General features: G+C 37.8%; 1 protein-coding gene across 5 annotated transcripts in view; it reads left to right on the forward strand.

Moving 5' to 3' along the window:
- Positions 1–16,807, forward strand: part of LOC127650747 (signal-induced proliferation-associated 1-like protein 2) — a 64,793-nt gene that overhangs the window by 11,312 nt on the left and 36,674 nt on the right. For 4 of the 5 annotated variants that reach the window (XM_052136365.1, XM_052136380.1, XM_052136400.1 and 1 more), the window contains exons 1-3: positions 7,559–7,728; positions 10,601–12,248; positions 14,810–14,934. In XM_052136365.1, coding sequence (XP_051992325.1) covers positions 11,126–12,248; positions 14,810–14,934 — 1,248 coding nt within the window. In that variant the 5' untranslated portion in view covers positions 7,559–7,728; positions 10,601–11,125. Of the gene's footprint in view, positions 1–7,558; positions 7,729–10,600; positions 12,249–14,809; positions 14,935–16,807 lie in introns of those variants that run through there. The other variant, XM_052136372.1, reaches the window with a different exon arrangement.

Raw genomic sequence — 16,807 nt, forward strand, 5'->3', positions numbered from 1 at the left:
CAGATGGCGGAGGACGAATCTCAGTTGCCTTTGCATATGAGACCGTCAATCCTTGCATCTTATCACGTGGCTTGTGAGCGCGTTACCGTGGAGACAGCGCATGTGGAGTGCGCCCCACTTAGAGCGAACCACATTATAGCGACCACGAGGAGGTTACCCCATGTGACTCTACCCTCCCTAGCAACCGGGCCAATTTAGTTGCTTAGGAGACCAGGCTGGAGTCACTCAGCACGTCCTGGATTCGAAATCGCGACTCCAAGTGTGGTAGTCAGCGTTGAGTCAACTCGCTGAGCTATCCAGGCCACTGACCTTGTGTACTTTTATCTTAATTGCTGCTGACTCAATTAAGGTTATACATTTAAATGACATGGATAATGACTGGTGACATTTCCAAGATTTTGGCATTTTTAGGCTTAGCATTTTTTTTAAATAAATGAACAAAAATGAAAAAAGTGTTAGAATGATGCTTGCTCCTTCCTAATAAAACCTGAGGAAAAAAGTAATGAGCAAAATAATAGATTTGTCATGACAGTAAACATAGAGACTGTAGAAACAAAATAATACTAATAATAAAAGATTTTCTGAAGAAAATGTGAACAGTGATTGCTGTGGCAAAACTCATCATTTTAATGTCCCACCAAGGGCTTCATTACACTGTCCTGAATCAAAAGAGCCCACTTTGTCTCTACTATGTTCTGGTAAAGAGATATGGCTGGTTAATAATGCTACATGGTTGCTAGGGTGTTCTGGGTGGTTGCTAAGGCATGGCTAGGCAGTTATCAGGGTAATAGCTAAAGGCTGCTTGATTGCCCATGTCAAAAGAGCCCACCCCACTTTCTCTATGATGTTCTGGTGCCGAGATATGATATCTCATTTTGCATGGGTGCTCTGGATGGCTGCTAGGGCATGACTAGACAATTGCCAGGGGATTTTCAAAGGCTGTTTGCTAGCCCGAGTCAAAAGAGCCCACTCCCATGTCTCGACAACATTCTGATACAGAGATATGATCCCACTGATCTCTTTTCAATGTTAAGTGTAATTGTTTTGGCGTGACTTTTTGCCCGCTAGGTAAACATTGTATGCCTGATTGCTTATAAAAGTCATAGCAGAATTCTCCTCAATTTGACAACTGGACGATTTGACTCCTTTGTCATGGTGTATGACCAATGGTGCAGTGCCAAACTTTGAATGGAAGAAGAAAAAAGAAGAAGAAGTATTTGAGATAGTAATAGTAATGGTTTGCTAAAACAAGCGCCCCTAAATTTGATTTATGGAAGTGTAGATACAGTATATTTTCACTCTATTACATACCTACCTACACATTTTTAAGCAGTTAAAGTTTTTATTTCCTTTTGTAATTTTGACATTTTACACTATTCCTAAGAGAAAAGTTGCAGAATACTACAGATGTGGGAAGGTAATGCCAAAAATGTATAAGGCAAATGGGGTGAAATGTGGTATGCATGTAAGAGTTAAGAAAATAAAATAAAAAAGAAAATGTATCTGTTAAAAGGTCCTTGGTTATGTCAGTGAAACTGAAATATAGTGATATCTGTAACACATAGATATGCTCCCTGACCCCCCTCTAAAATTCACACTTTCACAATTCTTAGGAGGCCTGTGCCCCATTAATGATACAAGTCTAGAAATAGCCCCGTCCTAGATGAACTTCAGATGATACATTTTCCACTGAGGTAAAGACGTGTGGCTGGCAACAAATGTTTTCTTTTATAGACACCCTTTCTTTTGAATTGCATACTGCAGAACTGCCACTCACTGGACGTTTTTTGTTTTACTGATAAAATTAAGGAAACTTAATTTAAGTTAGCGAGAGCTAATATCTAACATCTAGAAAATAGATGGAGGAATCAAAACCAGGTGTAAACCTAGAAGTTTGGTTCACCTTGTTCTATCACGCCATTCAGGATGGCATGACAGTTTTATTCCTCCCTGCACGCAAAAGGGCAGAATGCATATGACATCACTTCCTGCCAAACAGGAAGCAGCCTCTATAATAAGGGTGATGGTCAAAGTCAGACAAGATGCAGGATGCAAACAGCTTCTCTGAAACAAACCCACAACCCACCACATCACACCTTTACTCTGCTTCCAATTGTTAAATACAACACACTTTGGCCTCCATCACACATGCATGTGAATGCATTGTACTGACTTGCCATTTGAGACCAATCTATAAGAACATTTGCTGATAAACATTTATAAAAGTGGTTGGAGCACAGAAGAAAAACTTTTTAGGTGAACGTATGCACTGTATGTTCCAAGTGAGTGCAGTAAAAACTTTAGTGAAGTCAATCTTAAAGCCCTCAATCCTCAAAGCTTTTTAAGCCTTCTTGCTGCTTAATCCCTCGCTGCGTATGGGAACTTTAAAGCAGTGAGAAACTGTGCATCATACTGTGCGTCATAGCAACGTGTTTCTGTTTTAGGGTTTAAGTGTTTTGTACGAGTCTTACAAATTTCAGATGCTATGAGCTTGGCTGAATTATGGATTGCCTATATGGCTGATTCAGTTTTATATTTAAGCAACATCATGCGCAAGAGGACTGTATCAGTACTTATAGGGTTAGTTCACATGAAAATTCTCTCATTATTTACTCACCCTCATGCCATCCCAGATGTGTATGACTTTCTTTTATCTGCTGAACAAAAATGAAGATTTTTAGAAGAATATCTCAGGTCTGTAGGTCCATTAAATGCAAGTGAATGGGTGAAAAAAATGTGAAGCTCCAAAATCCACATTTGGGCAACATAAAAGTAATCCATACGACTCCAGAGGTTAAATCCATATCTTCTGAAGTGTTATGATAGGTTTGGGTGCGAAACAGATGAACATTTAAGTCCTTTTTCCTTCACTTTCACTTTCTCCATCTGCTTTTGGTTATTCTCATTCTTCATGCATCGTGGAGGACAATTTATGAAAAACAAAAGTCTTAAATATTTATCTGTTTCTCACCAACACCTATCATATCACTTCTAAAGACATGGATTAAATCACTGGAGTTTTATGGATTACTTTTATGATGCCTTTATTTGTTTTCGGAGCTTCAAAACTGTGGCACCCATTCACTTGCATTGTATGAACCTACAGAGCTGAAATATTCTCCTAAAAATCTTCATTTGTGTTCAGCAGAAGAAAGAAAGTCATACACATCTGGGATGGCATGAGGTTGAGTAAATCATAAGAGAATTTTCATTTTTGGCTGAACTATCCCTTTAAAGCTGCACTACGGGACTTTTGAGCTCTATCTACATCTGTTGTTGAAACCTAAAATTGCAAGTAAAATGTGGAGGAACTTTTCGTTTTTTTTTTTTAAACATCAGTAGTGTTTCAGCGCTGCTCTTCTGCGCAGATCTCATGGTTTGAGGTTGCCTGTGATCATATCATCTCAGAGATATATTCACTTGAAGAGCCGGAGTCATGACATGACTTACAGATGCAAGTAAACCATAGTAATTAAATAGTATGCAAAAATAAACTGTAAGCTAAGACATGTAAAAGGAGGATTCAATAATAATGTGATTTAAATATATTTTATTTAACATGAAAATAATATGCAGAAATATGCAATGTAACAATTACAAGAATAAGAATTTTCCTTAATCGATTCGTTGGCAGTAAAGTTATAATGGATTGTTGGTTACATGCTGAACAAATGAATATGTCGACTAAATTAATAACAATTGTGTTTCAAATCCAAATAAGAACATATTTATCAATAATTTGAGGAGTATATAGGGAACTACTGCGTAGTATCTTGTACCTACGGTATAGTGGCTTTTAGATGTAGTTGCAATCGTCCAATCTGTTTAAATAGACTTCTGCAAAAAGGACAATGGAAAGTGAAGTAACTTATGCATTTCTGCTATTGGGGGTAAAAGAAAGAAGAAAACGGCAACACGCACAAACACACACAAACACACCCATGGGACATCTTTACAGTAATGCAGTGTAATTCTAAGAAATCATGAAAATTGGTAAACATGAAAACCTGTTAAGCACAAAATAAACAATAACCTCATTTTCCCTCAAGTAATGTTTGATTCAATAAAGCATGATAGCAAAGCCAGCCCTTCTTTTCTGTGAGTACAGACATGACATAAACACACAAGGACAAATTATGTAAGCTTGAAATGTCCCGCCAAATCTGGCCTGATGGCTCAAAAATGATAAATCATTATTGTAAGCTTACCATAGTGAATATAGGTTAGGCAAGAACACAGTTTTAAAAAAACAGATTTTAGATGTACTTGCTCAATAATTACATTTTGTTCAAAATTAAGATACAACTAAATCTTCCATATTGCAGCTTTAATATCAGCATGTTTTGATTTGGCCATAGACTGCTGTTAATCACAGCAGCACTGATATTCTGAACAATGACACTCTTGCTTATGGAATATTGCTTTTGCAGTTATATGAGAAGTTAATATTTACTTACTGTAAATCAGAAGTAACTAACCTAACATTTGGGCACAATATTGCTATTTATTTTGTGTTTTTGTTCCAGTTCATGCATCAAGTAAGGGATAAAGACATATCTGTCTTCATTAATAGTGCCCTCACAAATGTGCGAGTTGTCTGAGGGATCAGAGATCACATGCATTCAGTAGTGGTTTTCCCTTCACGCACCGAGATTTGACCAGATTCCTTGAATCTTTTAACTATATTGTGCACTGTAGAGGGTGAAATGCCCCAAATCCTTCCAGTTTGTCTTTGGGAAACTGCTGGATTATTTGCTGAACCATTAGTTAGCAAATTGACCATCCTTGCTTTTGATGGACCAGGCTGTTTTTGGAGCCTTCTTATATACTATGACATGATTGCCTCACCTGTTTAACATCTGTTTCACATCGCCTTGTTATTTCAATTTGTCAAATTATTACTGGTCTTAAATTGCCCCTGTCTCAACTTTTTTGGAGTGTGTTGCAATCATCTGATTTGGAAAGACTGTAAATTAAAAAACAACAATTAAATTCTCAAGGTAAAATATAATGTGTAGTTGTAGTGCTTTCAATATAGAATAGAGTGAATATAATTTACAAATTCATTTTTGTTTTTATTAGCGTTTTACTTACTGTCCCATCTTTTTCGTAACTGGGGTTGTAATACGCTGACAGATCCATCCATCCATCCATGCATCCATGCATCCATCCATCCATGCATCCATACATGCATCCATCCATGCATCCATCCAGGCATCCATCCAGGCATCCATCCATCCATCCATCCATCCATGCATCCATCCATCCATTCATGCATTTCAATACAAGTGCTCCATTGTCTCTGGCCTCAATAACCATTAGCTTGCATTGCATGTGTTTTCCATAAAATGAAAATGAATGGTAACTGAGGCTATTATTCTGCCTAACATTTCATGACATATATTTTGGGGGTGAACTATCCTTGTAATGTTCTAAGCAGATGAATTCTTACCCAATCAACTTATAATTAATTAAGCCCTATAAACCATTATTTTAAAACACAACATGGCGTGCACATAGTTGGCAGACAAGTGGAAAAAGACTTCCAGCTGCTGATTAATCATGCATGAAGTCATGACAAAAGAGACAACAGGTGATGCACCTGCACACAAAAAAACAGGCAAGAGACTACAGGAAATAAGGTTGCAGGATAGAATACAATGCTGACACTATACATACTGTATAAGACATATTAATTAAATATTTAGGATGTTTCATAATGGTCTTTAAAAAAAATTAAGATACACGCCAAACTAAATTAATAATGCAGTACTTGCTAAATATGCCTAGTAAAATCTCCCCTCACGAACACACTTACAATCAATTACACACTGGCACATAGTGGAGACTGGGGCAATATTTAATATATATATAGTGATCCAGGCTGTGACCTTATTCCCACACCTCTTTAGTATTCCTAAACCTTTCTCTTCTGAATAATGAAAAAAATAAAAGACAAAATTGCAAATATATATTTTATAACTGTATAATTACCAAAAGTGTATAGGGTCATTAAAAACCTGAGGTATGTAATTGTGTCATAGTTTTGTGATTTTATCATATATATCTATATGAGTTTACTTTCACAGGATATATATATATATATATATATATATATATATATATATATATATATATATATATATATATATATATATATATATATATATATATATATATATAAGACAAATTGTATTATTAATTAATTCATTATTTATATATATATTTATTATTATTATTATGTAATAATATTACAATATTACAAGACTGTTGTTTCAGTGATTGAATTGATTTACAATTGACGAAGAAGTAACGTTGAAGTAAACTATAGCAAGTTTAACACATGCACAGTATGATTTTGCAATTGGCATTTGGTTGTACTACTGAAATTATGTAGGTTGTGCATCTATTTAGACTTGATAAGTGCCTGAGAAAATGCATATGTGTTTCTTCTGTGTAGCTGATATGTATCTTAAGTGTTATGTGTAACTCAATATGTGTGTGACAGCCAGTTACATCTCATGGAATCTCAGTGTGAAAGTCATGAATCCTGTTCTAGATTAGTTGCGTCATCATTCTTAAAACATATATGCTATTGTTTTTCTCATTTTCTTGAGAATTATTTGAAATTTTGACACTATCTGGGCATTGTGTATTTGCATTTAAGGGTTAAACTTAAACAGTAAAACACTTGCAGTATAAAACACAAAGGTAACACTTTACAATAAGGTTCCATTTGTTAACATTTGTTACTTTAGGTACCCTGAACTAAGCATTAACAATATATTTGTTACACAATGTATTAATCATTAGTTAATAGAAAGTTAGTTCATGTGCATTAACTAATGTTAACAAATACAACATTTGATTTTAAACATGTAGTAAATGTTGAAATTAACATTAACTAAGATTAATAAGTACTGTTCATTGTTAGTTCATGTTAACTAATGTTAATGAATGGAACCTTATTGTAAAGTGTTACCAACACAAAATCAGACCAACAAAAGGCACTCGACTATGTTTTCTATGAAAGTCGGAAAATGGTAAGTGAAACATCAGTATGTAGAGCTAAAACAAGCTTTACACTGTCATTTATCATAACAGAAAGAGGAAATAGACCCTTTACAAAACCTGATATACGTATATCAGATTACAGTTAAATGCAAAGCAAAATGCAGTGGAATCCTTTGACAATAAAGTGATCATTACATGCGTTCCTGTCTTTTCCAAGTATTTATTTAATGCAACATTTCGGCCTGCACAAGGTTGAGATGCATTGGGGACAGTGTCGTTCCTAACGTTATATGGGCCCTAAAAACGGCCAGACGAAATATAGGGCTTTATGCATGTGCGTCTGTGTGCATAATATATGTTGTCAATGAACGCCTGTGTGAAATAGCCAAATCAAGTGTCGGTGTGTGTGTGTGTGTGTGTGCGAGAGAGAGAGAGAGAGAGCACAAGGGCTCGCTGCACCACTGCACCTGCCTCGAGGTTGCAAATCACAGGAAGTCGCTGTGCATAAATGACACATTTCGTCGATTCACCCTGCGTACGGATGAGCTAAATGACGTCAATTTGCTAAGAACTGAACGGAGGAAACAAGAGAGCGGAACAGACTATCCAGCTGTCAGACATCGCTTTGTTGTCGGCGAGTTTCATTCGAGCCCGCAATGTCTGATGCGAGTGACACCGAATGCCACTGATGCTGTTGGTATGGAGACAGTTGCGGTAGGTTTTGCATTTGTCCTGTAAGAGAAGCGATGTGCTCGTTTGCTTCTTTGTTCATTCGGTTTCTTCGTCCTGTTGATGTCATAGCTGAAATATGCCAGGCGGTATCATTTTGTATTCTTATGTATTGCTTGTCTACTGGCTCGTATTATTGTTAACAGAAAGGATTTGTGAAAAGAGGAACAATACATTTGTATTTTACGAGTGTTCAGATGCAGGCAGATTATTATTAATGGCACCCCACAGCGCTCGATGCGCAATCTTACTGCCCTCTTTTTTTAGCGGCATTTGGGGCAATAGTGCAATTTGATGCATTGATGCTCTAAAGAAAGAAATGGTAGTGCAGCACAAATATAATGCAGAGAAAGATTTGATATACTGTATTCATGATATTAAGCTTCCTCCTGTCTCCCTTTCAACCAGCCAGGACACTTTGAACCAGAAATGGAGATGTTGAGAGAAGAATGTGAGAAAGCTGATATGAATAATAATAATAATAATAATAATAATAATAAATAGGCCTATATGGTTACAAAATTGACTTTCGATCTTGGCAAACAGTATAGTGCATAAGACTAAAGATGCATTGGGGAAGTTTTCAGGAGGCCCTATCTTCCGGCGTGCAAAGCCGCTGATGTACGGGTCATCTGGGTGGATGTTAATGGCAAGACGATTTAGCCTAAAAAGCTGCCAATGTTACTTGATGTGATTCAATTTCTGACATTTTGATATCAGCAATGCAGTTTTGACTAGATCAGTTAAGACAACTCTCAGAGTAGTATAACATATTATATATATATATGACATGTATGGGCTGGGTCTTGGCGGACTAGATCTGCACTACGCATGCTGCTGCTGCTGCTGCTGCTGCTACTTGACAAGAGTAAATATGCTTCTGTTGCAAGTAACCCATGCGCTGCTGCTGAAAGAGAAGAGTGCTGCTTCTACTGAACAAACATAAAATCCCACCTACGCATCGTAGAGGCACGGCTGCAGCAGCATGGTCAGAGCAGGTCTAGACAGGTGGTGCTGGGGAGGTGGAGGGAGAAACGCTGCGTGTTAATATGCTGCTGTAGCTGTGCTGCTACGATGCGTAGGTGGGTTATATAATTTGATGAGGAAAAAAGGGGTTCTGATTGATTAACATAGCAAGGTGTGCCAGGGTGACATAACAGTGTGCGTCACAAAGTTTCCTAAATTAACTTAATTTGACATTAATAATTCAAATTAGAGATATATACAATCCGATTTAAATTAGAAGTTGTCCACATTGTATAACTTTTAAATGTGAGTTATTATTAGCCTGTTATTATTATTATTTGTCAAAAATGCATAACAGATATCTACAGTGTAATTTTGACATTATTTGGAAATGTTCTCAACTGTTTGACGGAGCGCATCACTTTCTCAAACTCTTTTCCCTTTCCGTCCTTCCGACACACCAACACTATTGATATAAATGCATTTGCAGCGTTCTTTGTGTGTAGGCCAATGGTTCTCAAACTTAAAATGACGGCACCACTTTATAGTATTTTTTTCCCAACAGCACCCCAACCACTGAAAAATAAATAAATAAACAAATCTGCAATTGAAAACACCTTTATCTAAAAAGTTTCATATCGGCTCATTTCGAGTCAAGAGTGTCAGGCACATCTGCGAGACAGGTTGTGATTGAGTAACTTGTGGATCAGAGTTGACTCGAGACATAAACTGTTCCAACTGATTCAATCCTATTTGGTGAACGGAATCAATCAGTGTGCTGAAAATTACCATTTCAAAAAAGCGAATCGTTCATGATCCGGAAATCACAAGTGGATGCCTGCCTTAATGGATACCATGTCTCCATTAAGGTTTTTTTTATTTTCCCTCATAATATAAGAAAAATAGCAGTAAATATCAGTGGCTGATACATCGGTGCATCCGTAGTTTGCACCAGCCGTTCATAAGGTCTTACTTAAATTGGGATGTAAAGCTCATACTAGGGGCTTAGTAACTACTAGTTAGATTATAAATAACTTTGTTCTTAATTTGGTTGCACTATTTAGTCTGAAGGCCGGATTTATCTAGTAGTTTGTAAGCTCTTTTTAAAGTACCTAAGGTGTAGTTACATAATGTAATGTTTACCTTTATATATCCAATAAACTGTGTATTGAAAAGCCATATGAGAAATAGATGTTTAATCAGTTATTTTTTGTATATGATGAAAACAAGTTTTGACTAGCAATTCAATTGCAGATATCTTTAAAATACATTATGACTGTAATTCAATTCAAGATGTCTGCAACTCAATTTGTGACTAGTCAAAACGAAACACTTTTTGAAACAATAGAAGCAAAATGTCAGATTACGAAAGATAAAATAAATACGTTATGTCAGATCATAAATAACTGCATATGTGTATCTCTGACTTCGATCTGCCTAACACTTCACGCTCAACAGCGGTGCCTAAAGATTTCATACGGACATATTAATTTAGATTGCTATACTTGAACAAACAGTGTGATAGTGATGTGCGATAATTGACACTTTTATTTGCTAAAATATTGAATAGCACAAAGAGTGATTTGTAATTTAATTAGATTATTTGCACATATATGAAATTGCATTGCCGCATTTCTTGAGCAATGTTAGAATTTTTTAAAACAATTGTCACAAGATGATATGCATTTTTTATAGATCCATTTAAATACATTAATATTACCTGGGAATCAAACCCACAACTTTGGCATCACTTGCAACATGCACCACTAGATAAGCCACAGGAACACTCATTTATTCAATTATTTACTTGTCTGTCACAATAACATGTCTTAAATTATGTTAATTTGTGGGCTTATAATAACCTATAACTTTGGTCTGTCTGTGTTTCTAGAAATTCAGTGGTGGATGCAGCCTTTGGTTGGTCTTTTAGGGCTCGGAGCTAGGGGGGCTTGTGGTCAGCAGTAACCAAAGAGTTACCACCAAGTGTACCTGACTCAGAATGAACCAGAACAGGCTTCATTAGAAGGTCCAACTTCAGTTAATCCACATAATCATTTTCAGCCTGATGTTGTTTGGCCTACATCATTAATGATGAGTGAGATCTTCAAGAGTGTTAGACTTCAAGATGCCTAACGAGCGATTCAAATCATCTCTTGGGCCTGTATGGCTATTATTTTATTCAAAAGCAGAAGGTTGTGCTCAGCCCATCTGAACATCTTGGTGGACGAGGAGCCAAGCGAACAGAGCTCTTCATGGCTAGAATAGAAACATTTGTGTCAGTCACTTGAGTTTCCCAAAAACTCCTGGTTAGTTTTTTCATGCAGATGCAATAATTTGGTGGGGAGAGGCTAGAAAAGGTGGCAAGGGAAACTGTAAAAAGTAAAAGATTCCCTCCACCTCAAATCATCTGGACATTATGCAGTCAGACGATCTCTTCATCCGCAAGTTTCGCAGACAGAGCCCACGGCCGCCCCTGATGACAGTGAATTATGATACCAAGCAAGATGGTGGTGTGCGGACACGAGTCATGGCCGAATGGCCCCCCAGGAGAGAGGAAGAAGGATTGGACAGAGAGAGTGTCCCTCCCAAATCAGTCGAACTCAATTTGAGGTCGGTGGGTCGAGGACACATCATGCAGCGCAGCAACAGTGATGTAACCCTTGGTGATCTGGATTTGGGAGTGCAGGTTGGGAGAAAGATGCTCCGCACTGGAGGAGACAAAACTGGACTAGGTGGTCAGGGGGAGTCCCTCCACCGTGAATACGGGAGCCTCTCCTCGCTTGAGAGAACGACACAGTGCCTGGATCACAGTGGAGAGGAGCAAGGAGCTCTCAGTCCCCAAGCACTGCGCTTCAAAGATCCGTTAATTCTGCTGGGGCTGCAAGGGACGCCTTCTGAACATGATGGCTTCTTTCAAACACTCCCCGCTCCGGCAGTGGACACTTCGAAGCCGGCCAAGCCCCCCAAACCCGAGGGGCTTGGTAGAAGGGCCAAACCGTCCCTTCTGCAAGCCCCTCAATTCCCTTGTGATCAGGTTACATGTGGTGCTTGGGTACGCAATTTTGCCCACTATGACGTGCAGAGCATCCTCTTCGACCTGACTGAGGCTGCCACCAATCGCGACAGCATTGGGCGCAAGAAGAACATCACATCGGGTGCGTCAGCTGCCTCTCAGCTTCGGCCACTCACACAATCCACACCTTCTTCACTTTCACAGGGTGGTGGGGGCAGTGTGGGAAGTGGGGTTATCTTGGAGGATGTAGAGCAGTCTCTGCTGGATGAAGGAGATGGGAATGATAATGATCTCCTGCTCAGCTGTCCACACTTTCGGAATGAGATGGGTGGCGAGGAGAGTGGTGGTCTCTGCCTGTCGCTGGGCTGCAGAGGCCGGTGGAGGAGCCTGCAAAGCCCCAACGATGCCGTGTCAATGTTAGAGGAGCCTAGGGAAAGCCACATCCAACAACAGGGGAAGAGTAACTTCTTCATAGAGCATGCAGACCTAGGGGCTCGCTATTATCAGAAGTACTTCTATATGAAAGGTGATGTGTGTGTGTGTGTGTGTGTGTGTGTGGATCCAAGTTTATTATAATCCAAATGATTATTAAAGTAAATTAATAGAAGTTACATTAAAAACTTATGTTCAACTTCATGCTATTTTCTTTATGTAGGCTACACTTCCAAAACAAGAGAATTGTTAAGTTGAATTACTTTATTGCTTTTTTATAAATCAGTAAATCATGTCCACATTGGCCTATTTCGTAGCATGACAAAAATAAACTGTTGTTCAATTTGTTTTATATTTTTTACATAGAAATTGAGCAACTCGACAATATTAGAACTCTCCCATTATTGTATAATTACTGAAACTTTGCAGATGCTCTTTTTATTAATCAAACTGTCTGCACAGCAACATAATTGACTTATTTACACCGCATCTATGTCTTAGTTAGATTCGGTGCGTTCTTATTTTGTCACATTGCTCGTTTGCAGTATACATATTGTATAAGCATTATTGCAAGCACGCTAGGCGACATTCCATGATTCCAAAATAATGAAAAATTACCGACTATGCTTTTCACTTTTGTTCTAATGCTTCTTCTCGAGTGTCAGGTGATGTTTCCTCAGCATTCATTTTTGTATGGCACCACAAACGAGGTGAAGCATCTGGGCATCAGACTGTTTAAAATGTGTGCATTATGATCGGTTGTCATTGCTGATAGACTATATACTATCAGTGTCTCTGATCCGCTTTTGCAGTGTCATTTCGCAACGGATTCTTAATGTCTGGAATTGGTTAGAATACTCAACTGATTCAACAATGCATCAGGACGCTTAAGGTGTAGACTTGAATGGACTGCTGTAATTGGCAGCCGTAATCGTAATCGCTATTGATTTATCGATTTATTGAGCAACCCTAGTAAAACGCAGGGAAGTTTTACATTATTTAAATCTTTTAAGACACAAATGAGCTACCCAACAGAATGTGTTGTGTCCTAACTCTGCCTCAAGGTGGCACTCTTAAGGTTGATTGGAAGATTTTACACCCTGTCTACACCAGATGTGAGAATTGCGTTGCATCAAATGCAAATCGCTCCTGGCCGTGTTGGCCGTGTCGAGAGTGGTCGGATGCTCCATTCAATTGCTGATGCACTGCAGAGATACTCCAAACACTTTATAATCCCATCCTTCTGAAATAAAATTATTTTACTTACCAAATGTCATACATGTCAATCCTTTTGCTATCTTTTGCTAAATATTGATTCGATGATACATACATCATCATGTTCTATTTGCTAATGCGCGTATCGATATTATGCAGCACTTTGTAAGTCTGAGTGCAGTCTATCACGCCACACAAGTTTAGCAGTAGTAGATACCCACATTTCAGTTGGATGAGACTCTTGCTACTGCTGCCAAATAAAAAAATGTGTGTGCATTTTGGCTTTTTGCCTAATCTCGGCAGTTGGGAGTAAGTCATGACTCATACGATATCCAAATACTGCAGACTGTTGCACAGAAAATACGCTAAAGAGATCCTTTCTCCATCACTTGATCACTGACAATGAATCACTATGGCTGCATCCAAAAACGTAGGTCTTGCTGCCTAATCAGTTAATGGCTTAACCGACAGCAAGGAAATTGCCTCAGAACAGTTTGAAAAGCACCTTATTTTGATCCTACCTCCATATACAGCCTCCTAAGGCAGCATTTTATAGACATTTTGTGTGTTTGTGGTGTGTGCAACAGTGTAATGACCCTGGAGGCCCGGACAGATCGCAAAGGTTCTGCCCTATTCCAACCAGCCTTCAGATAATATATATATATATATATATATATATATATATATATATATATATATATATATATATATATATATATTATACACAGTGCAGTTAACTTACATTTATCATTGCATCTTGAACTGTTACTACAACACTAATCGATATTATAGATGGTGTGTCTACTTTATCATATGCTGTGAAATGCCAAATTCATGTACTTCTTGTTTTCATGTCATGGTGAATCTGTGGTTCCATTTAAACCAGCTTGCATTGCATCAACTAGCACAAGTTATTGCAGTTCTGTGGGAATGTCACAACGTAGGACAAAATAACCATTGCCCAAAATAACTGGTATTTTTATGGAAAGTTATTGAGTAAAATTCCAATCTTGAGACTCTGATGTCCTTCAAAGATGTTGAGCAAAGGTAAGTTTGCCACAAAAGTGTCCAAATAGCTAGCTGTTATAATGCCACACCATCTTACATGTTTAACCACAGCATCTGTTCATTTATATATTTAAACCTACAAATTGGGAATTTCTATTTTATTGAGTTTTTCTTGATTTTACTTAATTTGTGAATGGAAACAAACCTGTCAGTCAGTGCCAGACACATTTCAAACACTGATTGATACCAATTCACCCAGACTCTTAACACTATTTAACACATTGTAATTTGGCCGTTATGTGCACTTGAACTTCCTAGGAACAGAAAATAAAGGAAGTCAAGTTTGCATGATCATAGTTCCTCATTTTCTAGTTTTTAAAATTCTAGTGTTTGTTTTTAATGTAAAATCTTAATTCTCCTTTTGTATTTCAGACCATCAGAATTTCTTTGGTATAGATGAGCGTTTGGGGCCAGTGGCTGTCAGTTTCCGAAGGGAGGAAAAAGAGGGAACAAGTGGGTCCCAGTACAACTACAGAATCATTTTCAGGACCACAGAAGTAAATACTCTCACACACAGAAGACATTTTGTAACCTTTTCACAATTTCAGGGAATGATATAATATTTGCTTTTTTTATTTGTTTTTCCTCAAGATCCTATTATTATGTTATTCAAAGTGTATTGCACCACAACCACTGTCCACCCTCTTTCTAACCTTTACATGTTGTCCTAAACAGACATGTTTAAAGCAACAAAAGCTGTCTTTCATTTAAATTCCATGTAAAAGTGTTTTTGTGCTAACCAGCCGCAACATTCCATCTACTACTGGGATCTCCGTCCATTGTGAAATCTCATTGGTCCAAAATCCTGCTCAACATATCTCAACATTAAATATCTTATGATTTGCTTAGTTTGTGTCGCACAGCATTTTCAATTTCATTGTGGATAAACAAACTGGTTGTTCCATATCGTCTGGTTAGAACACCATATTAGAATTACATGGGTGATTTTTTGCTACATAACTGTTGGATTTTATATTTAAATAGTTAGTTTAAGAATCTTGGCCTCGTTCGACCTCCAAAATAATGTAAAAATGCTCCACCATTCAATATGTGATACAACAGGCTTGTTGTATCTACTAATAATTGATATGCAAGAAATTTAGCTCAAAACGGGAATTAGCGATTGATTTGGTGAATAGTAAAATAATCATTTGATCAATCTGATCAAAGTCTTTGGCTAGTGATGAGTTGATCAGAATGTAAGATTCAAAAAATCTACATTCAATCTACAAGAAGCAACTAAACTATCAAATAACTAAACTAAATCATAGACAAATCAGCATAAACGGGTTGGTAAGTGAGCTATGGTAGAAGATGGGAAAATGATCTGCAAAAGAAAAATGAACTTTATGGAGTCTAGAGACCTTGCCTTGAACAAAACCTGAGAACTTCAATTTAGAACTTCATGAGATCGGGTTACTCAACTTATATTATAAGAAAGCACCAGATTTCAGAGAATGTCTGGAGGTCTCTACTTGTATTGCATGCTGTTTGGAGTTTGGAGTTTGGAGTTCTTGAAGTCCTTTAGCTTGGTTCAGTTCCAGGAGGCCTTTGTTTGGTTCAATGGATGGGTGATGAAATGACCAGGCGGAGCCCCGGAAGCAAGGACTCGCGCAAGGGGGACTCGGGACTTCCCAGGACAGAGATCAAAGTATGTGTAAGACCTTAGAGCAGAGACGAGAGAGTGAGCTCCTTGGAACTTTGCATTCCGGGCATTCCTGAACTTTACATTGTCCGGCAATGGGGCAGAGGGGCGCCGAAGCAAAGCCAGCCGAAGAAGGGCTAAGAGAAGAGCAAGATCCAAGAACCAAGAGAACGAGTTCATCCTAGGCAGGGAGGTTTTGTTGAGTTGAGGTTGGCCGCACCCCAAATGTGTCTTGAGCCAGTCTTAATGCCTTTTGCTGGGTCACATGGTCATTTCTGTCATGTTAATTTATGGTCCACTGTTTTTTAATCACGAAAACTATAACTGCAAATTACACGAATATTCTTCACACCATCATTCTGGACTTTAAGAGACAATCAATCACATACAAAACACTTGTACTTTCTTATTAAATTACTGTTATAAATCTGTTAGAATTCATGATAAAACTTCCTTCTAATTAGTTTGTTAGATTTAAACACAAATACAACATTAAATTGTCAGGGTTTGTCCATATTTTGTGTGTAATCCCACACATGGCTGTGTTTTTGGATTGTAGTGAAATAAGAAAATTCCAAAGTCCATGTCAAATGTTCATGAATTAAGCTTCATGTGAGCTTGTGAGCTGGACACATGCCTCATGATTAGTATAAAAATTGTAAGTATAGAGAGTTTATTGAAGAACCATTGAATGTCTTTGTTCTGTGATTTCACAGGTTCCATGG

This window comes from Xyrauchen texanus, chromosome 1, assembly GCF_025860055.1.
Source record: "Xyrauchen texanus isolate HMW12.3.18 chromosome 1, RBS_HiC_50CHRs, whole genome shotgun sequence".
Classification (NCBI taxonomy): Eukaryota; Metazoa; Chordata; class Actinopteri; order Cypriniformes; family Catostomidae; genus Xyrauchen; species Xyrauchen texanus.